The sequence below is a fragment of the Triplophysa rosa genome, linkage group LG6 (assembly GCF_024868665.1).
Source record: "Triplophysa rosa linkage group LG6, Trosa_1v2, whole genome shotgun sequence".
In the NCBI taxonomy this organism is placed as follows: Eukaryota; Metazoa; Chordata; class Actinopteri; order Cypriniformes; family Nemacheilidae; genus Triplophysa; species Triplophysa rosa.
Genome location: NC_079895.1, coordinates 23,924,330 through 23,951,015, shown reverse-complemented (window position 1 = coordinate 23,951,015; position 26,686 = coordinate 23,924,330). Strand labels below are relative to the sequence as shown.

The 26,686-nt window shown below is 37.4% G+C and overlaps 1 protein-coding gene across 1 annotated transcript in view; it reads left to right on the top strand.

Annotated features, from left to right (window-relative positions):
• col4a1 (collagen, type IV, alpha 1) overlaps nt 1-26,686 on the top strand; it is a 50,585-nt gene that overhangs the window by 647 nt on the left and 23,252 nt on the right. The window contains exons 2-12 of the mRNA XM_057336672.1: nt 23,549-23,608; nt 24,416-24,505; nt 24,739-24,783; nt 24,863-24,907; nt 25,011-25,073; nt 25,161-25,214; nt 25,349-25,375; nt 25,524-25,601; nt 25,722-25,784; nt 26,143-26,178; nt 26,273-26,311. Coding sequence (XP_057192655.1) covers nt 23,549-23,608; nt 24,416-24,505; nt 24,739-24,783; nt 24,863-24,907; nt 25,011-25,073; nt 25,161-25,214; nt 25,349-25,375; nt 25,524-25,601; nt 25,722-25,784; nt 26,143-26,178; nt 26,273-26,311 — 600 coding nt within the window. The remainder of the gene's footprint in view (nt 1-23,548; nt 23,609-24,415; nt 24,506-24,738; nt 24,784-24,862; nt 24,908-25,010; nt 25,074-25,160; nt 25,215-25,348; nt 25,376-25,523; nt 25,602-25,721; nt 25,785-26,142; nt 26,179-26,272; nt 26,312-26,686) is intronic.

The following is a 26,686-nucleotide window of genomic DNA, read 5'->3' as shown; positions in this document are numbered from 1 at the left end:
TAACCCAGTGTTGTATACAGTCTAATGTGATACAGCTCTCTGCTGAGGCGTTTCTCTCCGCATTTTATATTTGCCACTCCTTTTAGTGTCATCTGGGGGTTGGATTACTCCTCTCTCTCTCTCTCTCTCTCTCTCTCTCTCTCTCTCTCTCTCTCTCTCTCTCTCTCTCTTTTTAGCCATCTGGATTTTGTTTTCCTTTTGTTGAAGGCATTTCACCAGTCAATACACAGACAAAGTCAGTTTATGAATGAGCCCCACCACAAATTTGGTTGAAGAGAATTCAAAATATGCAGCTCGTGTAGTTGTATAATGAATTTTTACATATATTTTATTTGAGAGAGGGGGAATTTTATTAAGGACATGTTTTTTGGGGGTGTGGCTGTGGGAGGGAGTCCAGTGAGAAGCATGTGCAAAGCATGGACTCTTGACGGGACAGGTGTCATAAGAGTGGAGGATGATTTATGGCGATAATGATGAGATAAATGCACAAAACGGTTACTTCCACTGATTAATAGGATTTTCTGCATTCATACTGCAATGCATTCATACTTGCCTTATTCTGTAGTGAAATATTGACTGTTTTCTACTGTAGGCCTATTAGCTTTTTCTCTCATATCACTTTTTCTCATATATTTTGAACTTTTTTGAAGTAAATAACCATAGTATTGTAGGGTCAGCCATTCATTGTCTTAGCGCAGGGTCTGTCAGGTTACTAATAATGCCTTTTGTGACTGGCAGAAAAGTCATGATTGTGTATAGGCTACTGTGCTGTTAACATTACACAACAACAACAATACTGAAAACAATAACATAGTTTTTCCTAAATTGTGTGTGACAAACACCAAAAGGTCTAGCCATTTGTTTTTCTAGTTGCTGCTGTTATTTTAGAGAAAGAGTTCCCACGGTCATTAAAAACCTTAAAAAAATCAAAATTTTAATATTAAAGGATTATTTAAACATTTAAGTGTTTGCTGGGTTGTCCTGGGAGTCTGAATGTTTGTTAAAGGGATAGTTCATCCAAAAATGAAAATTCTGTCATCAAACTCACCTTCGAGTTGTTCCAAATCTGTTTAAATCTCCTTGAGAAAGATATTTGGAAGAATGCTTATAACCAAACAGTTATTGGACCCTATTGACTACCATAGTTGGACATTTTTTGTTGTTGTTCAGCAAACAGTTTTGGGTGACTTTTGACTACCATTGTAATTTTTCTTACTATGGTAGTCAATGGGGTCCAAGAACTGTTTGGTTACAAGTATTTGTCCAAATATATTTCAACCTAAAAAATGTATATAGATTTGGATCAACTATAGTAAGTAATTCATGACAGAATTTTCATTTTTGGGTGAACTATCCCTTTAAAAGAGGACATTTAGGGATGATTAAAGATACAGAATACTTTCACGACAGCCATTTTGTCTTCCTGAGTAGATTGGTGGTTGAAAATTCAAAGGGTAAAAGTTATTATCAATTTAGCAAATCAGTGCTTTGCGTATTCTCATTTATATATACATTAATGGAAGGCTGGTCATCCAGATGAGTTTCATTTAGCTGCATACCATTTCTTCCATGCTTGTTTATCCACTGTGATTCTCAAAAGGCCATGGGCCCACATGTCTACAGTTCAGCTTCCATCAGATTAGTGGGACTGTCCCCTAGCACAGTAGTTCTCAAACTGGGGGCCGTGGCCCCTGGGGGCCTCAAGATGGATCCAGGGGGGCCACAGATTTTGTGTCATTTTATGAAATTGATCATAGATTTTATGCAATCAAACATCAGAAAAATAAGACCACCAGACAAGAGAATTGATGTTTCAGCATTGTATAACCGAATATGTTTTTGTTTAAATAAAAATGTTAAGTTTAAGATTATACGTCTTTATTTGGGGGGCCGCAAAGCGATGCACTCTACACAAAAGTGGCCTTACAACGAAAAAGTTTGAGAACCACTGCCCTAGCACACTTCATGTAGTTAATTCACTTCATTAGGGTGGTCACACAGATTAGATTCCCCACTTGAATGTAATGAAGGTGAACTCAGCAACCCTACTTGATTGTAGTGCGATCACTGAGCAAACTCAATCACACTACAAGGACCTTAGGCGAAAACGAGAAAATTAATTATGAGAGAATTGATGTTTTGTCTGATTGCTTAAAAGTTTGTTGAGGCAACGTGTTTCAGAGCTTGGAAGTGACAACCACATTTAAAGTAATAGTTCACCCAAAAAATAAAAATTCTGTCATCATTTACTCACCTTCTTTTTGTCATTTCAAACCTTTATGACTTTCTTTCTTGTGCGAAACATAAAACCATATATTTGAAAGAAATTAGTTAACCCAACAATGGCAGTACCCATTGACTTTCATTGATTTTGTATCTATACAATTGAAGTGAATGGGTACCGCCATTGTTTGGTTTATTGGAGATGCTGCTTTTGCACATAAAGGACTTGAAATATGCAAAAGCTTTTACTGGTACTGGTAAATACACACACATCACCTACATGTTACACCAGTCTTATCACACCCTCTGTTGGTGAAAGAAATTCCTCAGTTGACATATGTGCAGTGTTGTATTTCTGCCCGCCCTGCCCCTTGAGACTGCCTGTGAAAGTAGTACGTGTGTGGGTCTTCTGTCTATTTCTTGGAAACCGCACATGCTATGATGGGTGTTAAGTGGGGAAAAGGAGAATGGATGAGGTCTAGTTGGAGGGAAAATGTGCAAGATCTGATTGGCTTACAAACTGTTCTTCCTTCACCAGATCAGGCTGTTCCAACATCTCCCGAGAGAGAGCGGGTGGAATGCCAGTACAGAGGAAGCAACAGTTACAACTGTTTATCTCTGTTCCTTTCTCCCTTTTCTCCCCAGCTTTCTTCACTTCTTTCTCATGCCATGAATACAATCATATGAGAATCAGTTTGAAAGCGTGAAAGAAAGCTTTAAATGTCAGTCACTTTAGCATTTTTGAACATTTTAAATTAAAAAAGCATCTTTCTATCAGTTACATTATGCTCGCTTTAACTGATTTGCTAAAAGGAGAATGTTTCGTGAGCACCAGCCCACCATGTTTCGGATAATCTAAATGCAGATTGCAGAAAAGTGCCCAGTTTCATCTTAATTTAAACTCTTAATTGCTTAGTGACTGACCACCCTTTTCTTCCTAAATTGAAAGACATTAGCAGCCACAGAGGAACAGTGTTGGGTAAGTTACTCTCAAAAAGTAATGCATGAAAGGGCTCTTTTAATTCATTTAAATAAATAATATTAAAATACATAAAGTGGTATTATTAACTGATCAACGTATTTAAAATGTGAGAATTATACATTAAAGCACAGATTTTAAAGTTAGACTTTGAATTTTGATGTCAATTCCACTATTGCACACACATATATTACACAACGTATTTAGTTTAATTACATCAGAAGTAACTGTAATTAAATTACAGAAAAAATAAGAGTAATCCCTTACTTTACTTTTTCAAGGGAAAAGTAATTAAATTACAGTAACTAATTACTTAGTAACTAGTTACACCCAACACTGCAGAGGAAAATGGTGGGATAGTCATTGTTATAATATCGTAAATTGTGATAATCTCATTTATGTTTACTTCAAAGCGCATTTCATTGACAATGAAGTACGAAGTGAAACGCTATACCGCTGTAACATGCAGTAATCTGACCACACACACAACTTGTAAAATGCTGTTTAATAGTGTGTGTGTGTGTGTGTGTGTGTGTGTGTGTTTTCCTGGGTGGTCTTGAAGTTGTCACTTGTCTTTATGCTCTGAACCTATTGGTGTACAACCCAACAATTGTAAGTCTTGTCATTATGTCAAGCAAGACTTTACTTAAAAACTTAACTCGATGCTGTATTTATGTAACGGAGGCCAGCTAGCGAAGAGCTGTGCAGTGTGTAAACCTCACTCCCCGACCAACAGAGATGCTCTAGCGACAGACGCTAGAGACTGCGGTCTTTAGCCTCCTCGTTAGAGCGCCCCGAGGAGGCTAAAGACTGCAGTGTCTAGCGTCTGTCTCCCATCCGGACCGACGTCGGTTCGAGGCCCGCGCAGAGCGGGGCGAGTAGGACCGGTTACATTTACTAATAAAGCACTGACTTACACATACACATTTGTTATGGCTTAAAAAAGTTGTGCTTTTCATCAGCTTTAATGGTGGCCCATGATCAGAACTGTAAGGTATTCAAAGATATCGTTGAAAAAATGATACAGATAATATCGTCGCTGTCCTTCCAAAACCTCGGATGTCTAAATTAACTGTTTTGGAGGAAATTGAAAAACACTGTACTTTAAAAAACGAATTAAATACTTTGTTGTCAAAGTTGACAAGCACTTTTTCATACTTACTTGGGTAGATATTTGCAAGACCCAGTGACAAACGTAAAGGGTGACTAATAATAATGATTTATGTCAACAACAAAAAAATCACGAAATGTCTGTTTTTCTGTTTTACATTATGTAAATTATTTTTATATGTGGTATAAAAATGCAAAAGTTTCTACCCATGGTTGAATAAAATATGGATAAACCCATCCAAGGGTTGAAAGGATTATATTGAAATTTCACTTAAGGCGTGGGAATACCATGTGAAGTTAAAGGGCACCTTTTTTTAGACTATTTGGACTGGTGGGTCCTCTGATTTATGTGATGTGCACTACACAGTCCTTACAGGGCAATTCTTTTTCTGCATTGTTTAAATCATGGCAAAGATTTATTCACAACACATGCTTTATTCCACTATTTAGTTGGTAATAAATCACATCTATTTCACACTCTCAGAGCTTTTAATTGCCTTATTACACTGTGACTGTGGAGATTGGTCACAGTTTACATGGAGTCCCAGGTCTCAGGGTTCCTCAGCTGGAATGTGGGCTGGACCTGGGCAATACCCATAGCAGATCCTTTGGTCTCACCCTCTGGAACTCAGCCAGCTCTTTTGGCTCAAAATGCATGAGACACCCATCTGCCCTGTCAGTCAAAGGCATGTGGAGCGATAACTTAGGGACAATGTCTTTATCAGACTAATATTACTCTGATGATGAAAATATAGTATTGTACTGTCTTTCATAATATTATTATAGTAGATCATTGTGACATGTTGTGTCAAGTTTATGTTTGAGTTTTTAGGTACAATCTTAAAAAATAAAGGTGCTAAATGATGCCACAGAAGAACCATTTTTGGCTGTATTGTTGCATAAAGGAACATCTGCATAACCATATTGTTTTAACAAAAGGTTCTTATTGTGGGAAAAGGCTCGTCAAACTACCAAAACATAAGAAGGAAATGCAACTTTTAAGAACCTTTGACTGAATGGTTCTTTGGGGAAGCAACAATGTTTTTTTCTAAGGCATCATTGTGAAGAATCTATTGTAGCACCCTAACTTTTTAGATTGTAGCCTCTCACTTTGAACACTTTTGTTCCACACCATGTATCCACACCTTGTTCTCGGTGGTTTGTTTATGCAGCTGTTTTTGTCTGCCTCAAAAGTGAGAATACATGTTCTGACTATTTGGCACCATTTCTACTCCAGGCCATAAAACCTAGAGAACACATTTTTTTCCCATTTGAGACCTTAAGACCCCGTGAAAATCACAATGCAGCTGTTGAGCCAGACTCTTACAGAAATGAGGTCAGGTTTAAGAACCCTATCCACAAGTCACGAAATCTGAAGATCTGTTCAACCCCAGCATGAATTGATAATGGAAGCAAAGAAATCTGACCTTTTGTAGAAATTAGTTTTTGATGTGAATGTCACAAATTATGGGATTAGTGATCATTGGATAAGTGACCTAAAATTGCACATCTTGAATGTTTCTTTTTCAATGTACTTTATAACTTTCCTAAGTACTTTATTACATCTTTCAGAATCCTTGAATTTTCTGTTTATTTTAAATGCTTTTCCAGGACTTTGACTTTGGGATACTTCACCCAAAAATGAAAATTCTGTCATCATTTACTCACCTTTGAGTTGTTCCAAATCTGTATAATTTCTTTGTTCTGATGAACACAGAGAGAGATATTTGGAAGAATGCTTATAACCAGACAGATTTCGCCCCCATTGACTTCCATAGTAGGAAAAAATACAATGGTAGTCAAAAGTGCCCAGAACTGTTTGCTGTCCTAAAGTCTTCAAAATGTCTTCTTTCATGTTCAACAGAACAAAAAAAATTATAAAGTAATTTTTCCTACTATGGAAGTCAATGTGGGGCAAGATCTGTTTGCTTATAAGCATTCTTCCAAATATCTCTCTCTGTGTTCATCAGAACAAATCAATTTATACACATTTGGAACAACTCGAAGGTGAGTAAATGATGACAGGGTGAAGTATCCCTTCACAGCAAAATCGCCAGTGTTAAAAAGGGTCAAATTAACACTCACAGTGTATATATAATCCACACTCTCAAAGTGTGGATTATATAAACACTGTGAGAGTTAACTTGACCTTTTTAACACTGGCGATTTTACTGTGTTGAAGTACAATTTCTCTATACTACTTTTAATCAAAGTTCATCCGTAACCACAAACACTTTGGCACAACATACAGTACATGTTTTTTTTTTTGTATGTACTTAACAAAATACAATTTTGGCATTTCACAAAGCCACGTGAAATACATGAAACCAGAATTTTATAGAACAAACAACTCAAATTGTCATCACTCTTGCAGATCAGATGATCAAGCTGATCGCTCAGTCTGAAAACACTGCTGACGATGTCAGCAAGAGTCACCGCGAAATGATCACATATGTTTATAAACAAATAATTCCCGATTCATATGATTCCAACAGAACGAGGCAGATAATAGACGACTCTGTAGAATCAGGCCTCAGAGAGCATTTATATGTAGGCCTAAAGGCTTCCGTGCAATTTTTTGGAGAACAGATAACTATTGTTTATGACAGCCTCACTTGCCAGCGCTCTGAATGCAGGGTTTCACATGCAGTTTGATTTCTTTATCGCTGTATTGTTCAGTAGACCAGCAGGGGTTCACAAAAGGCTCCCTACTACATACACATGAAGCCAGGACCTGTGGGTGTCTGTTTCTAGAATTTCTTGGCTGTAGTCCTTTTGTGCATTGTCATATTTCTGCGTGTGGGATTTCAGAAGAGAGTAAAATGAATTTGGCATTAGTCACTGCAATCTCTCTGTATCTGTACTGAAATCACTGCTGACATCACTTCAGCTTGACAAAGAAAAGGCAGAGCAACCGATAAACAAATGATAAACTTTGGCTAAACACAAATTGCTGTAATTGGTTACTCCACCCCTTGTTGTGCATCATGGGGAATTTGTTTACAGTTTTGATAGGCACAGTATGTGGAACTTGTGCCATATCCACATGGTGCAGTTGTATTAACATTACACTAAACAACATAATTGTTTAAGTAGCATGATTTAGACATTTTTTTAAATGTAAGTGACCTTGCACGATTTGATTTTGCTAAAGCGTTGCTATGCATGTGTTATGATTGGGTTTTAGTGCATTGCTAGGGTGTAATTGATGGTTGCTTGGTTATTCTGGGTGATTGATATAGATTGTTGCTTTTTGGCCCAAGTTAAAATATTCCAGCCCTTTGTCTCGATGATATTCTGGGGCCTAGATATAAACACAGATAAAGATGTTGACAAGTTTTTATATCTCAGCACACGATGAGAGGACTGAAACACTCAAGTTAGACTTATCACAGACAAATATAATAGTTGACCCATTCAGTGGAGAAGTGAACTGTTATTTTTTATTTTTATTTTCAGTTTTTTATATACAGTATTTAAAAATAGAAAAATCTGAGTGATTGCTGTTATAAAATGCCTTTGTAAACCATAAAATGACGATAAATTCCCAAAGTTTTCATGTCGATTGACAACCATGAGCAGCCTTAAAGAACCAGTTCACCCAAAAATAAAAATTCTGTTTTCATTTACTCAACCTGTTTGGTTACAAGCATTCTTCTAAATATCTTTCTCTATGTTCATTAGAACTAAGAAACGTATACAGATTTGGAACAAAATGAAGTAAATGAAGAGAATTATTTTTTTGAGGTGAACTGTCCCTTTAAGTTTAGATAATGCCTACATTACAACATCACATGGCATAGTGTTTATTGATGCATTGGATGTTGGTGTTTTTACCATGGTAAGGGGATTAAACACTTGGCTCCTAAGAACCCCCCATGGTAAAATCACTGTAACACACATTCTCCCCTTGCTTTAAAATAATCATACTGCTTTAAAATAAACATCTGGGGATGAAATACCTTCGACACACACTCCGTTCTGCACCTTAGAGGATGTTGTGGAAAGACCTTTTATATCATCTGGAAACCTATCAGACTGAAAGGAGACACATATGTTATTTTAATTACTGAACCCGAAGCACGTCTGACATGCAGACACTAAATATAGAGCAACTACAACTGCGTCTGTTCCAAAAACATAATAACCTGATGTTCCATCCCAGTCCTTCCTGATCTGTTCTGGACATCAAGTGGAGAGATTTCCTGTCTCTAAAACAATGTAGGTTTATTGTTTGCTTACGCATGAGCTGAGGGAAAGTCATGGCATTTGGCTGAGGAAGTTGTGATATTCTTAACTTTACAGTAGTTGACTTGTGTAGTATAAATTACTCATGTAAAAGAATGACACTGGGTGATTCCTGTGTTAACCACATCCAGATGTGTCTCTCGAACGGTGAGATATAGCAGTGCATGAACAGCGATGGCATCTTCATCTGTCATGTGAGTTTGTGTTGCCATACTTGGCCTTGCATTTCTGTATTACCTTTGTGACCATAAAACCAGCAGAAAGCATTTCCCCACCTTTCATCTGAATTAGTTCTCTTGAGGCCAAAATGGAAAGAGAAAAAACTTTTTATGGCTCTCACACTCACATAAGACTTCACAAACGGCTTGCTGAAAGCATTTTGTCTCTAAACTACAGTTATCAAGTGATTACACATTTCGAAAAAAGAAATTAATTGATCACAACTATTGGATTATATTGGATTAAATGGTTATGATGGGAATTATATTGGTTTTAATGGGAACTATAATAGTCTCTGTTGGGCTCTGCTGGTGTGTGTTGCATTCTATTGGTGGGATGTTTTCTGGCAGATGGGCAGCAAATAGAAAACCATTCAATTTTACTGGAATAATGCAGAAAACACACTGCAGTAAGATGGTTTTAATGGAAAAAATCCAAATGGTTAATAATAGTATTTTAATAGAAACTATTAGAATTTCTGCAATGTTTTATTATAGCTAGGATGGTAATGATTTAAAGTAACTGTATACAGTGGTGTAGCAAGTCAGTCCCCGGCCTATAGATGCCTTTCCTGTTAGTAAACATTGTGACGCGTTTTTGTGGGTGGAGCTTAGCTGTTTTAGCATGTTTTGTTTGCTTGCTTTTTGAGAATGACTCGAATAAAATCTGATTAAACTTTAACATTTAATGTCACTCACTGGCTAGGACCTAAATAGTTTTTTTTTTAAGTTTACGTTAACGCAAGGAATCTGGCCAACCTGTACACGCTCACTCAATGGATCCAGAGACGAACTGACATTACCTCCAGTTAAGTGGCCTGACATCTACACCTACCAGACAGAGAAACCAAGTGTTTATAGTAAAGATTGAACTGAGAGCGTATACATCTGTAGATGCCTGAGTGTGCTAACAGTGGCAAACGTTAGCAAATGCATTTACTTGAACACAAACCTGACACATAACATGAGCCTTCTCACTGTTCCCTCTCCCTTTGTACTAATGCACTTGTGACAACTAAAGAAAAAGAGATGACAAACAGTTTCTTTTATGTTTAATTTCTGGCCGATAGTTAACTGCTAGTTGTATAACTAACAAAGTTAGCAAGCATACCCAATGCATTAAAAAGTTAATGCTGTGAATGTGAAAAATAACATTGTTCCCCAGTTTCTGATTTGGGCATACGTGAGATATTTTTAGACACATACCCAAATCATAATCCACACCAACAAAGACACTCGTTTTTTAATCTTAGGTTACTGTTATGAAGTGAAACGCGAGCATGTTTAATGATCGTTTCTGTTCAGTCTGCTCGTTTTATTGTGTTTAACTACAGCTGTCGTCAATGTTTTTTTTGACCATGGCACGGGAATGTGTTAAAATATCAAATTGGAGACTGTATTCTGTCGATTGTGGCACTAAACAACACAACAAGATGATATTTTAAACTCCTTATGTAGCCGAATCTGTGCTGGTTTGTATTTGCCTTTGTTTTGCCTCCAGCTTGTGCCGTGACATAAGCGTGATGTCGGCGAGAAAGGGTCTGCAAACATTTTAGCGGGCTCCCCTCTGTCCTTTCGCGATTGCGTTCCGGGGGCGGGCTTCCCCTCTGTCCACTCAGGATCGCTTTTCAGGGGTTCCCCTCCATTTGTTTGCGATGGGCCCCAGTATACATGGATGCGGGCTCCCAATCTCCCCAAGCCCATATGCACCTGCATACCCTGCAAATACTTTCATGAAAGTATACATTTACTGTGTATTTAAATATAATGTACATATTAATTTATTAAATATTACATTCTTTCTCCTGTTTTCCATTAACAGTCCTACTTTAAACACAGAAACACTCATTCTTCTGTGGCCTACACCTTGTTTAGCTCAGGTTTATTATAGGCAGATTGAACACAGAGGAGTACCTCTGAACAGTTGTGTTATTTCTCAGCATTTTGCTGTCTGCTTACCACCTTTCTCTTTTCTCACGTTTCAGGCTTTAACTGCTGTTTTTAGAGTCTGGCCTGTGTTCTCGTTCCATTGGGATCTCACTGTGAATTTTCTCAGTGTCTTGCACTTTCCCACAAGAAACTATTCTGTGCAAATGCTTATATGTTCACCAGCCTCTTTTTGAGCCTCAAACAGTCTATATTGTGAATTAGTCAAACTATCAAATGACAAAAATGTAAATGTAATTAGGTTTTTGTATAGTGCTTTCCCACGCAGTGCACATGAATTCAGTACAGTAGTTCCATGTCATTATCTGGTAGTTATGTTATGCCTTAATGTATCTGTCTATAATACAAGGAAACTACAGCAGACTGTGTTGAAAAATGAAATATTTTCACATAAAAATAATAAAAAAACAGATTAATATAGCATTTGCCTGTGGTTTAACAATAAACACAGTGTCATGTCTAGTTTATCCCATGTCACTTGTCTTACCTCAAGCTTTTTTTTATTAGCATTAATATCTAAAACATGACAGATAATGTTGTGTTTGTGTTCATGAGTTGTTTTGGTGAGTTTAAAGGGACAGTTAACCCAAAATTGAAAAATTTGGCAGTATTTACAGATAAGTTGTTCCAAAACTGTATGAAATTCGTCGTTCTGTTCTGGGGCACCATTGACTAGTACCATATATTCATATTTCAGTGTAGTTTTTTGTTTCCTACTATGGAAGTCAACAGTGCCCCTGAACTATTTGGATACAAACATTCTTCTAAATATATTTTTCATGTTCAGTGACAATGAAATTTACACAATGAATAAATGATGACCGACTTTTATTTTTGAGTGAATTATCCCTTTAAAGTTACTGTTTCCATAAACATAAGCATTGACTAGGGGTGTCACGATTATTAAATAATCGTCTCATCGCGATTGTTGCGATGGTTTCAGTTATTTCAATTATTGCACATCTCTATAGAAGACACTAGGGGGAGCTGTAGTGCCTGCATATTGCACATTTTAGTGTATTTATTGTAACTAAAGCATTGTAATACTTGTAAAATGTACCACCACAACACAATACAAACTAAAGCATATACCATAAAAATAACCTGCAGTACAATTTAATATTAGTTAGGCTAATCTCAGTGTGAAAACCAGTCTACCAAAATTTCATTAACATAGAAGTAAAATTTTATTGTAGTCTTGTGAGAAAAAAACAGACTAGAAGCATTTCTATGACTGATAGCATATCAATGGTGGCTTCACTCCTGATCAATTGACTTAATTTACAAGTATTTGGCGGTTGTATTATTGACAGGTAAAAACATTTTTCTTTGCAAAACTCTCTTTTAAATAGGTTTAGTAGCTTGATCATATTACACGTATCCTCACATGTCGCATGTAGCACAGAGACATTACTGTAGAGTATATGTGACAGGCTGTCTTTGCATGTGTGTGCATTAACATGAAGCTGTTTTCTTGACAGAATGCTATTAGTCTTTATTGAGAGCTTGTGGACAGAACATAACCATAGTCTTTTAGCATCCTCTTAAGGCAGGGAAACTCCTCCATGGCTGAAGGATTAGTTTGGGAGTTCCTTCCGTCTTGTGGTTCTGGTAGTACTCCTACATAGAGAGAATTGGTTTCACAGTGCAATGATTTGATGAGTCAGAGTCAGGGGGGGCTGATGTGGTGCTACTTCATCATTCATCAATATTTATGCTCTGTCTCAAAAACTAATGTGATGAATTGTTGTCTTGCTTTCTGGCTGAGGGACTCAATTCATAACTGATTTTCATATAGTTTGGTATGTCGCTAACCTAAGCATGATACTTCAAAAAGCACAAAAATTAGTTTTTTCTCCCACTTTGTCCACCATGTTGGAATTTTTTGCAATCAATTATGGCATTGGCTTTTGCAGATGTAGACAGTTTACTAGGTTTACAAAGGTATAAAAGACAAACACATACAAACACAAATGAAGAAAATCAACATCAGCGGAGTAAAGGACATGGTTAAGGGTCAGTGTACAGACAGTGTATGCCTGTAGACGTCGGATAAACACAACCCAGGCTGGACGTGCCCCCAAAAGGTCGTGTGACAACTGAAAATCTGTCCCAGCTGAAATCAGATGTTCAGGGGTCATCTTTTTCAAATAAACCTCCCCTGATTCCTCTCAGAATGTGCTCTTCATAAAATGTGCTTGACTGTGTGAAGGAATGTGTTGCAGATTTTATGTTAATGAGATGATTTATCTTTCGCATAAATTCTCAGACAAGTAAGAATGTTATGGGAGACACTCTATGCCCCTAACTTGTTTATCGGTTCCTTGTGGAACAGCAGCTGTTGACAGCTTTGCTCTCTTGTCACTTTTTAGAGCGTTGGATGGTGTTCTAATGGAGTCATGATATGATCCATTTAGATTTCTATAGCACTGTATGCTTTCTTTTTGGCAAAAATGGTGCATGTAACCCTTGTCACTTTTTCAGAATTCAGCGCAGACAACCAACTTAGTTATCGCTAGTACAAATTGCTCTCATTTGTTGACTCTTTACAGATAAAAACAGTTTGCAACAGCAGTGATAATTTAACATTTAAAGCGGCCCTAACACACACGGTTTCTGCCAATCTCATATTAATCTTGAGTACCTATAGAGTAGTATTGCATACTTTGTATCTTCGAAGAGTATTTAGTTTGATCACATTTATAAAAGATAGATACAGCTGTACGAGTATTTACGAAAGCATAAGGCGCGTGCGGGGGGGAGGGGTAGGCTGAACTAAAGCATGTGTGCACCCATTGCCAACAAAACACAGACATCAATTTAACTCACTGCATGCGGTTCATGTCCGGCATCTTTTAGCGCTGGGATGGCTCCATATACAGTATCAGTTTCAAACGATCTCCAAATCCAGTGTTATATCCACCGTTTATATAACATTCATCACCCAAATGCAGTGAACAAACAAACACCTGAACTTCACGAACGTATGCTCTCTCTCTCTCTCCTGCACACAAGTGAAAGTGACGTCTGCGCATGCTCCTTCTCCTGCTGCCGCGTGGGCATGCCGCATGCTTTTCCGGGAGAATTGTCCAATAAGGGACTAAGAAAAATAGTTACGAAAAAACTTTCTGAAACCTGTACGATCACTGGGGGAGTGTATCGAGCACAGAAATACTACGTAATATGCCTAACTCATTTTTTGACAAGTTGACCATGTTAAGCATGAGAAGACAGCACGTTTAACATCGTAAAGAAGTCAGAATGCATGACACACCGTTGCATCACCCCTTTAAGCCTTAAAGGTTTTTTTAAGGTTGTTAAGTGTTACATTTCCACATTACCAGTTAAGCTAGTGGCCCTTATGTGGTTGAGGATTGTTTTATGGCATTGCAAAGGCTGTGGGTTCATCTTCCAGAGACAACACACATAATGATAAAATGTATACTTTGAATACGCTGTAGGTTGCTGTAGATGAAGGGGTCTGCCATATGCATACATCTTTATGTAAATATAAGAGCTCGTTCTCATGGTGACATCAGCAGTATCGTGACATAAGTTGTATCCAAAACTGAGGGCTCGGGGTGAAAGACAACTGGATGCAGGTTGTGTACTACTACAGCTTAGCAACTGTAAATGAGATGCAATATGATGCAGCTGCGCACACTGTGCATACTTCTTTTCAAAGAATTATTTGGAGCAGCTTCTCACTCAGTTAAACAGTGAATGGTTACTTTTATAGCACCGAGAGCCAAACAGACAATGAAGTGAAGTGAATGGGTGAATACCATTGAAACAGAACATGCAAATGAACCTTGTTGCTTGCTGTTATTGAAGTGCATATGTTTAACCCTTTCACGCTTAGAGTCACTTGAGTGAACAATAAATGTATTGTCTATGCATGGGGGTTTTGATGGGATAGTTGCACATCAGCCACGTATTGACAAGCAATTTAAGTGGTCATCAAATAATCCCTATTTGGATTTTTGAAAATATTTTTTGCCGTTAAAACGCATAAAAACTGGCCGAGGTTGTCAGTTTAGACATTTAAGGGTTATAATGTAATAGAAGAATGGGAATTGGAACAAAGCCATTTCTTTCTCACATAATCCTAAAATCGTATCTGGTATTGCCTCCTACAGTACATTTAGACTTTTTATTGGAAATTTGATCCTCAAAATCTATTCTTTAAATCTCAGTTGGCTGTTCTTAACTTCTCATTCTAATATGATATATTAGGACCCACTTTGAGAGTTTGTGTGCATGTACATATTTGCGCAAATGTATGTTTCATGTGTCACACGTTGTGCTGAATGTAACCAGAGCCCTGCGGAAGAGTCCTGACAGAAAAAAAACACTGCAATTTCTACCCTTGATCTAACAAGGCTCATGGGTAAAGCACTGTGGGAAACAAACAGAAGTGAAGAAAGGTGGACAGAAATATTTAAAAAAATTCACAACCTTGGCTAAAAACAACAACAGCGTGCTTTTAATTACGCTAAGCCCTGGGGTAAATTAGTGAACGCCACACTTTCTATTACAGGACATCTGGTGTGTGTTAAAAAGTGTATGTTTTCTAGTTGCTATGAATACCTTCTGTACGATAGTGATGTTCAGAAAGTACAGAAAGCACTGAAATACAGCAAATCTGATGGGCCCACCCGCAAACATTATTGTCATGCAACTTATTTAGTGGGAGTGAAACAGTTGGAAACAGTGCTATTTTGGAAACTGTAGAGCAGTGTTTTATTGTTTTCTTTTTATTAAGTAGCTTGTGATTGCCGAGATGTTTTCTTTCATCTGAAAATCCTATCATTTGAGAAGTTTAAATCTGCGGGCCAACAAACCTTATCATTCAGTGTTTTTGCTATCTGGAAATGAATATTCAAAGTAAACAAATTCAACTCACGTCTGCTGGTTTAATAACATCTGCTCACTTTCATGCCATCTATGGCAGGGAATCCAGCATGACCACTCCTGAGAGAGCAGATGGGTATTAATGGTTTCTACTGCGTTATAGTAAATTGAAAGAGGGTACTCACAAAGTCCATTTTATCGCTGTAAAAATACATTACATTATTTCTTCATCATTTCAAGACATTTTTTGCAGCAATACTAACATCATGTGTAAAATTAGTTTGCTACTTTATAGCGAACCATAGTCAATTTTAAATGTACTTTTTCAATATCTCTAATTTTGTTTCAGTTCAACATTCATGCGCCAGTCCAGCACAAATCATGCACACAAAACACAATGGTACATTCTGTCATTGTTGTCCGATGAAGTCATTTCCAGCCTCCAAGCATGTGTAGGACAATGCATGTCGACCCTCGGATAATGGAGCGTATAGGCCTGTGGCTCTCTCCGCATGTCGACGTATACATGTTGAAACAATAAAACGCTGAATGACTGCGTTCATGTTTAATGTTAGCAACCGTGGGAAAAAGATCGACTGTATCTGAGCATGCCGCTGGAATACAGGTAGTGGATTAAAGTACAGATGGTCAGTTAATCGCAGTAACGACAATAGCACCTATAAAGGGCCATGACTTCATCCGAAAAGGGATGATCCCGTATTTGAGCTGGTGTGGAATCACCAGATTTCCTTTTATTCTTCTTGTTATAGAGAGCATTTCCTATTGGCAGTGCTTTTGGCTCCAGTAGCAGATGTCAAGTGCTGAGACAAAGACATTATTAGAGTAAATGTGCTACTGTAATGAATCACGGTTGACCAGGAAAGCCACACTTCCTGTTAAAATGGGATGTTATACATTCCTGTATTGAACAAAGAGGAAAGAGTGGTAGGAAGCATCCTTTGGACTTGACTCAGACATGCTTCATGTTAAGTTCACCCTAAATACTTTATATGTTTTACACCCTGCATATGCAGCCAATAAGCAAAGTGACAAACATGAGCTCGATGCTAAAATTCTTAATGCTGTTTTTATGCACACAGAAATACAAACGTTTTGCCTATGTGCTGCACATGAAAGATGTTTAAAGCAGGTCTTGGATGGTATAGTTTCTCACAGTGAACTCAACCTGTTAGTTTCATTGCAGTTTTAGTGTTTAACAAGCTGAGGTTACACCCTCGAGCAAAAATGTAGCTTTTCGCTTTGCTTTGCTAATGAAATCATTAGCAGAACCTTGTTTTACGTGGTAACACTATCTTAACTGCCTCCATATGGCAGCTGTAATCTGTGATGTTTTAGCGGGAATGTCGTGATTTTACGGCCCTGTACACCATTTGTTAAAGTGTAGGTAGATGCTGAAGACTAGGGATGGGTATCGTTAAGATTTTATCGATACCGATATCGATACCGCTTATCGATACCGGTACTTATCAATACTGTTATCGATACTACGCTCTATAATTTGATGCAAAAACACATGATGTGACAAGATGTTAAACATTTTAAGTTTCTTTATTACAGCGAGCTTTAGAACGGCAGTTTACAAATGCTTCTGAGCAAACAGAAAATGCCACATAACAAAACGTGTGTGTGTTCCTTAGCATACCACTTACGGCACTTAGCATGTGCATAGGAGCACATCATAATGTAATTCAACATATTTACTTTACATCACTATGGTTATTTGGCTGGTAGACCGTATTTCTTTTTTCCTTTCTGGTTTTAGGTCTACATAAATTTAAGTAGGCCTACTATTAGTATAATGTAATATTTTTTTAATTATATGTACTATTTTTTATAATTTTACTAGCACATTTACTTCAATTTACTAAAGTAAGTAAATATACTCCGTGGCCGAATTATTAAAAACAATGTTATAACTTGTTCTCAAATAAAGGACTTTTATATTGACGGGTTTCCGCAAAGGGGTGTTTGAAGGAAGCTTCCTCGTTGTGAAACGCGGATGCTGAAAGCTCCACAAGCGCAACCACGCCACTCTTTCACTCATAAACACGCAAAACAAGCAGATTACAAATACACCGCGGAAATCATATGACCCTAGATATCACACATACGTCGAGCAAACTTCAGCCATTCGGACATCATTCAGGGATGGAAAATGACAGGCAGCAGCCTCTAATTCGCCATTTAACACACGAATACACAGAGATAAAACAATGCAAGTATCGATAACAGTATCGTTTGTCATGAAGCTTATCGATACTCTGGTATCGACCCAATTATGTACCGGTCCAAAAAAGTATTGGTTCTCGGTACCCATCCCTACTGAAGACTGGACATTCTAAACCCTTCTGTAATTCCTATTGGGAATCCTCCAGTAGCTGTGTTTTGCAAGATGATAGCTGGTTTCCAGGAATCCTGCATCCTGATAGGACCAAGTAATAGTTGTTAGCTATCACTGTTAAAAAAACGTAATTTTACAGAATTTTTCTGTTATTTTTTACAGATTTTCCACGTAAAATGTAAAATTGTACTTTTTTTTACAATTTTTTAATGTATTTTTTATGTACAAGAAAAACGGGAAAAACTATTTATTATATATCCTTATATCCTGTAATTTTACAGGAAAAACGATTATTTTACGGTATATTTCTGTCAATCCAGCTGACAGAAAATTTCTGGCTTTTTTCTGAATTTTTTTGTAGTTTAAAATAATCAATAAACTAATGCCAAGAAACCAGCCTTTATGTCCAGAAACCCAAGCTACAAGCAGGGAATGTGAGGTTATTGAACACATTCCTATCTATAAAGGAAGGAAGCCGCCCTACTTTTTACAGATATGAGAAGCAAGATAGACTGAATGTTGCATTTGGCAGGGCATATCCAACAGGAAAGCTTTTGTTTTAGTTTTTTAGAAAACAACAACAATACTCCGATTCTTTTTAGATAAACATACCTCAAGATAAGGCACACAGAAGTAATCAGGCAATCTTTAAGAGGCTTGAAAGAAAGTGCCCTCACGTGTCTAAACTACAGGAAATAATTGTGTGATTGTGAGACTAATGCTCTCTCATGGTGTACATATCTGTCGTCTTGTCCATTTCATTCTCACAGCAATGTTCCCACACAGCTGCCCAGATGTTATGTTATTGCTCAGAGGGTGCTTTTACATAGCTCACGAAATTTGATGTAGTTCTTCATGATGTTTTATATATTTTGGTATCAGTTGTGTAAAAAAAAAACATAATTTTACATATTATTTCTGTAATTTTTTACAGATCTTCCACATACAATGTAAAAAAAACTGTTTTTTACGGTATTTTACAAAATATGGGCAAAAACCCCAAAATGACAGAAAAATACAGCAAATTTACAAGAAAAGAAGCGAAACACGTAATTTTAAAGGGGAAAATGTATTTCTGGTGACCCAGCTTCCAGAAAATGTCAGTTTATTATGGGATTTTTTACAGTTTCTTTTTGAAAATATTGTCAAAAACTGTAACATTACAGGAAAAGACAGCAAATTTGCAAGAAAATTGGGAAAACATGTAATTTTACAGGAAAACATGTAATTTTAAAGGAAAACCTGTTATTTTACGGTTTATTTGCCAACTCTAAATTTGTCATCCCATGATGTTTGATGTTGTCCAAGAGCACCTTTGACTACCATAGTAGGACAAATTACAATGGTAGTCAAAAGTGCCCCAGAACTATTTGCTTTCCTACATTCTTCAAAATATCTTCTTTTGTGTTCAAAAGAACAAAGAAATGTATATAGCAAATTTTCATACTCAATGGTGGCCAAGAACTGTTTACAAGCATTCTTCCAAACATCTTTCTCTGTGTTCATCAGAACCAAGAAATTTATACAGATTTGGAACAACTTGAGGGTAAATGATGACAAAATTTGATGCATTGTGTCCAGGTCATTGCTCAACGTGACCAGTTACTGATTTACTAGAAATGTCCCCCCTGGTGCATGCGCATGCCATGGATTCTCTTTTAATAATAACTGTTGATTTTATTAGACAGCTGATATAATTCCTTCCCCCTTTCCACCACTGCATTCTGTCAGTGAAAAAGATCAACATGACACATGCTGTTTCTATCTCTCTTCTCACATACATTACACACTACATTTGTCTTCCACACTGTTTAAGGTAAAGACAGCCCGTGCTGGGTTCTCAGTGCTGAAATACACATGGAAGGAAGCCAAGCTGACAGAATCCACCCAAACTGTTTGTACCTCAGGGATTTAAGGGCCTAATTCCACAATCTTTTTCACTATTTAACACTCCCATCTCTATCTGCACTCAACGTGAGGAGCTTTTAAGTGGCCTCTAAACGCTCTCTTAAAACGCCATGTACATTTTAATTGCACTTGTACTGGCCTCTAATCACATGTCACATGTCTTTCGAATCTTGAGGCTTTAAAACTCGCAAGAACACACGTAGACTAACACAATCTCGTGCAGCGATTTTACAAGGTGGCTTATTTGTACGTTTTTGTACAAAATGCGTTCACCCAATGATCTTCCTTTACTATAATATTCGTTCGTACGTTTGTACATGATTCACATCGCACAAAGCAAAAAAACAAATGTTTTTAGTTGTTTGCAGTGTGAATAGTGCAATAATACTGCTTAGCGTAGTTTAATAGTTCCTAGAAGAAAAATGAGATTTGTGCATTGCTTTGACATATGTACCCTATTCATGGAAAATGCCTTGTTTAAGAAAAACAAATAGTGGACATGGCAACGGATACACAGAGCAAAATAAGCTATTAAAAACAGTTCGTTTCGATCGATTTATCATTTGCTTGCATGCACAGTCATGCAAAACAAATCTGTTTAATGTTTATTCTTTTTGCCTCAAAGGAACACAAAATAACTGCTCATTCACAAAATAAATGCATGTTTATAAAACAATCTCTCGAGGCTTGTAACAAATAACACACAATACTTCCTCCACAACATAAGTGAATGATTTGCCCGAAGCCAAATAAATGACATGTTAAAAAATCTGCCTTCTGCTTACAGCAAAGGTGTCAAATATCTCACTTATTCAACTTTTAACCAGCACAAAAGCAAAGGTGAGAACAAGTTGTGTCTGCGTTTGCCTGCCCGTTTCTTTTTTTAACGCTGTCGAGAGTTGTTTGCTCTGAGAACACTGCAGTGAGGACTCTGACAAAGCTGGTAAAAAGAGCGTTGATGTATCTATAAAAACATGTTAGCATTTACACTCAAAAGATCACACACAAAATCTACAGATAACACACTCGGACAATCTCTCTTTTAAAGCTAAGACATTTCAGTACTATAAAACCATTACTTGTTAAGAGTTTTATCAACACTCTTGTCTGCTCGTGCTATTGTTTTGCTCATGTCATGTTTGGGTTTACTGGGATGCAAGACCGACTCAGGAAGGAAAAACAAAATATTTCAAAGCAGTTCCCGTGCTGTTCTGATTCATGCTGCAGATTAACCTGCTGCGGTTTGAAGCGGCTGATAGGAATCGCAGGATCTCTGAGCGCTAAAACCCACACTCGATCGATAAAGCAATTTACACATATGCGTGGAGATCATGCTACTCATGCCATGTGTGACGTTTTTCAAGGGCGGGGTATGACCTCAGTCATGCGATGGACAAACAGGAATGTCTGATACTCAACAGATCTGACTTTGGCCTTCAGAGATCTGATGGTCGAGTCTAACAGGAAAGAGAAGAGGGGAGAAAGATCTCTTTATAATCCTATTTGAAGATCTGAGAGTCAAAAGGTTCTTTCAAATATAATAAACTGCTTGAAACTTCTTTTGGACGCTGGCCTGGGTAACAGAGTTGAATGTTATGTCATGTCATGTTACTAAGATATTGATATGATAACAATTGAGTGGTTAAAATTTGTAAAAAAAAAATGTTATGCTGTAGAAAGAGTCTTGATGATGTTGCCTCTTTGGAAGAATGTTGTTTTTATGTCATGGGGGCATGGTAGCAGTGTTGCACACAAAATACATAACATAACACAACACATCACAGCATAATTTTCAACTTGTTACCCAGTCCAGCATCCAAAATAAGTTAAATTATATAAAATAATATTAAAAATAATCAATTTAATTAAATTGTATTTATATAACGCTTTTCACAAGCGTTTCACAAGTAGTTTTTATGATAAATATTACTTCAATTTCAAAAGATGATGATATTGTTGTATAGTACTGTACAGCTATGGAGCTGAGAATGTCAACACCTCTCAACAGGTGAGACCGGCCCCACCCCATTAAAGCTTAAAGTCCCCGTGAACCGGAAGTTGTGATCGTTTTTACTTCCGTATTTTGACGCATTTCCGAGTGAAATGGAATTTCTAATGAGGAAAAACAGTGGGCGTGGCTTTCGTCTTTCACTGCGATTTGATTGGGTGTATAAAAACAGCCGTTGCATTTTGAAATGGAACTGGCAGCAGACTGACAACTGAAGGGGAGGGGTTAACTAATGCTCCACCCAAGCCGTCTAACATACGTCATTTAAGATGGATATTCATTTCAGGAAGGAAGTGCATTTTCAGATTTTAACTAAAGATTATGAGGGCACATCAATTTTAAAAAGAGCATGACCCACATTGATAAACTATTTACAATAAACGCTGCAATATTTCATGAAAAAATAGGCATTGTTTTTTTTAATTTCACTGGGACTTTAAACGTTAAATTGAAATACATTTCATGCTAGTATAATTTTAAGCTACATAAGTTCATCTATTTTATCAAATATCTTATTTCGTACAAAAATATGCAATTTGTGCCTATGGTAATGCCTGGTGGTCATACAGTGATGGTCTTCTTATTTGCCTTGTTTTATAGATGAAACTAAACGTGTTAAAGCTGCGTAGCACTTTGTTAGACGATTCAAAAACAACGGTGATAGAATGCATGGGCGTTTTACTTGCATGACGTTCTGTTCCCTTGTAGTGTAGTAATGCAGACAAGCGTGTTTGTGAAGATTACATTAGGGATGTCAGGTCTAATGTTATTGCCTGATCTCGGGTCGTTCACATACGGCAATTATACCCCAGGGTTGGAAAGCGTTTGTAGAAATGGCCAGAACCGGCCATACCAGAGGTGATACTTGAGACTGAAAGAAGTGATTCTCATGGTCCTCAGCACCCACACATTGATTCAGTTCTGATATTAGGAGGGCTCACGGGTGGGGGCAGTGCAGTCTCATGCCAGACCACAACAGCTGGTGGAAGTGCTCGCCAGTCCTGATTCTCCAGATGTGATCTGGCTGCAGATATTTGGCTTGTTGCCCCACAAATCAGGGAGAGAACGGCTGGACGTGGAGTGATAGAGGGATTCATGGATGGAGGAACCGAGAAATGTAGGTCTGTTCCCAGGGTCCGGTATCATGTATGCTCAGACCAACTATTTGGGTCTTCGGTTTTGTTACATTCTTTTGCCAAACGAAGCCTGTCTATATGATACAGTATGACATCTTGCAGTACAGATAGTGTTGGGAGGACCAGACAGTCTGTATGCATGCTAACTAGCTCTTTTCTCCTTATGGTACTGTGTGTGTCGCTCTGGAATACTTGATTCTGGCTGGTCAGATGTGACATTCTGAGGTCAGTTTTTCAGACAATGTATGCCAAAACTGATAACAGACTATGTGTTTCATCTTGATTATCATGCATACTGTGACTAAGATCCATTATGCACACATATTTAATTCACTCTTTGTAAACAAAGCAGTTTTTCCAGCTGTGTTCATGATAACATAAGTATATTGACCACTTGTTTACAAAACAAATGAAAAAATCCATTAGTCATTGGTCATCAATGGCATCTCTGTGAACCTGCTGCAAATGAGAATATAAAGGGTTTACTGCCTCCTGGTGGTTATGTGTGGTATTGTGGATGTCATTTATTTTATGTTCTTTTCTCTCTTTTTGCAGGGAGGATGCACAGGGTCTTCATGTGGAGGATGCAACTGCAGTGGTGTTAAGGGGTCAAAGGTGAGTATTTTAAAACTTTTATTTGTACAATAAAGATTATTACAAAGCATGTATGTCATTTTTCTCTGCTGCCTCATTTCTTTTATAACCACTGAGTCTGTCAGACACCTTTAATGACTTCTAATCATTTATTAAGCATATATATAGATTTTGATATCTGCTATACATTTATTTGGAATAGGCCTTGGCCCTGTTCAGTGCTCTGGTCCAAGAGCCTTATTGTGTCCACCTTCTCAGCGTGAGGGGTCAAAATTCAAGCAAGGGTCAGGATCAATGTCTGGGGGAAGGGAGAGTTTGGGGTGTGGCGTCCCAGGAGGTGTAATTTAGGGGAGGCAACATATTGGTGTAGGGATCAAGCAATAGTAGGATTTGGAGGTCGGGAGGTTGCAAAAAGGGTGTACAGTTGGTTAAGGTCAGTTCATGAGGTTCATCAAACGTACTGGTTAGAAAACATGTATATTCTTTTCTTAATACTCCCAAACACAAGAACATTTAGGTCGCTTGAGTTCATTATTTTAATCTCAAATAGAAGAGTCTGTTTCGCCATCTAGTGGTGATATTATGGTAACAGCAAAGATTCCATCACAAGGTCAGGTGATGTGCAAAGAATGTGTATGAGGGGTAAATATAAAACGTGCTAAGGTGAATGTTTTCAGCTAAGTTGAAACAACAGGATATTCAATGAGAATATGTCATTTAAATTAAAGGCGCAATATGTTACTTTTTGATCAAAGTCAACAAGAATAAATTCCGTAAATATGGTACATTTTTATATGAAGTGTAATTTATTTTGTTTGTCATCATTAGGGCGAGGGAGGGCTCCCAGGTTTGCCTGGTATGGTGGGATTTCCTGGATTACAAGGTCACGAGGGTCCCACAGGGCCAATGGGACCAAAGGTACAGTATATACTAAGAGCATCTTTTCAGCCCTTAGGTGTCACTTTGGTTAACAGCATGTTGATGGCCATGAAGCTATCTTTTAAATATAGAATTTGCTATCTGATTGCTTGGAGGCCAAAAGGCCAAGTCATTTTACAATTCCACAATACACATTGTTTCAAGCAGCTTTACAGAAAATCATACTGCAGTGTTTGTAGTTCTTCCAATACTGTTGTTATGTTTTCTCACAGGGGTCTGCAGGCGAGCTAGGTACCCCAGGATCGAAAGGAAACAGAGTAAGTTTTTTATTTCATGTTTAGGTATACAATTCAGTTCAGATGTATAGATTTTGTTTTAATGATTTGTCTTTAACAGGGCCCATCTGGTGTGGCTGGTTTCCCTGGTCGTCCAGGTATTCCAGTAAGTTGAGGTTCTTTTTTAAGAATAGTGATATCAATTAACAATGGTTTTAGGGAGGTACAGTAAATCAGCATTGTAACATCTGCTTATGTTTCTGCTACAGGGTCTTCCAGGTCAAGAAGGTGCACCAGGACCTGCAGGAATCCCAGGATGCAATGGAACGAAGGTACACAATGTTTTGGGGCGATTCTTGTGAGACTTGCGTTTAAGTAATCATTCAATTCACACGGTGGATTTGTTTTGTGGTTTGCAGGGGGAGCGTGGTTTTGATGGAATTCCAGGTGTTCATGGACTACAGGGACCACCAGTATGAAAATAGTTTTAAATGATATCATATGTTTCTAATCTGTCAAATGTTTGTCAATGGTTAGTCTATTGTGACACTATTCAAATGTATATTATATCTGCAATAACTGACTGATGAATTTCTTTTTAAATCAGGGTCTTCCAGGTTTGCAGGGAATGAAGGTATGTAATCCATCCATAAAAATATAACCAATACACAGGAGTGCATTTGCATGCATTTTACAGTGGCGTATCCATATAACATTTAGTTTCACAATCGACATATTTCTATATTCATGTCTGAAAGAAAATTTGAATTTAACTCTCATAGGGAGACCCAGGGGGTATTATCGGAGGACCCATTCCCCTGAAAGGAGACAGGGGCTTGCCAGGACAACCAGGTTCAGCTGTAAGCATTTAGGAGTTGAAACTGTTCCGTTAAATTTGAAAATGTAAACTTTCTGATTGCATAATTGGTTGTAGACTGTTGCATGTTGTTTCAATGATCAGATTTTCTTTTTCTTTTTAGGGACCACCTGGTTTTCCAGGACCACCAGGGCCAATTGCCCCTCCTGGACCAGCAGGACCCTCTGTAAGTCTCTGTGTTAGAATCTGGAAAACATATAATAGTTCTCAATGAGTTATGTTTCATTAGATGTCTTCTCCTAAAATTATTTAGTAAAAATATGAATGGGCACAAATGAAACAATTGTTGACACCATGCTAACATAGCATGGATATTTTGATGAGAAATGCCAAAAATCTTTGGTTTTTGATTATAAACGTTGGTATCTTTTATATCTGCTTTAGTTATTTTCAACATCTACTAATATTCTTAAATCTTAAATCAGGAAACTAACCAAAACATACAGTACTATTAACAATTGTGTACTGGATTATAGTCAGTTCCTATGCATATATTTATTTTTGTTATATTTTACGTTTTGAAGGGAAGGCCTGGTAATCCTGGTCAAAAGGGAGAGCCGGTAAATGTTTTATTGTACATGCTTAAATCTTTTAACACACATTTAGGCAATGTTGGTGTCTAGAACTGACCAATGTTGCCTGTTTTTGTTGCAGGGTGACAGGCTGACATTTCAAGGGGAGAAAGGAGACAAGGTAAGGCAGGGAAAATTTTGACTCGCTTGTAATGCATCGGTCAATCATGAGACATGACGTGTGGTGGTAACAATTTTGCTTGAGTTGTGAAACCTGCCATACCTATGTCAAACACTAAAGTCATATGACTAGACCACATATTTAGCAATATTCTTTGCTGTATGTGTGTTTCATACAAAGGTTTAGTTACTTGTCGACAAAATTAATTCCGAACAGTAATTGTTTTAAAGATATAATATATTTTAAAGACAAAATATATTACTTTAATAGTCTAAAGAACTTTTTTCCTCTACAAAGAACATTTTGTGAAACAAACACTGCAGAAGCACTTCGGGTTTAATTTTCTTATTTTAGTTTTTATTATTACCTAATTAA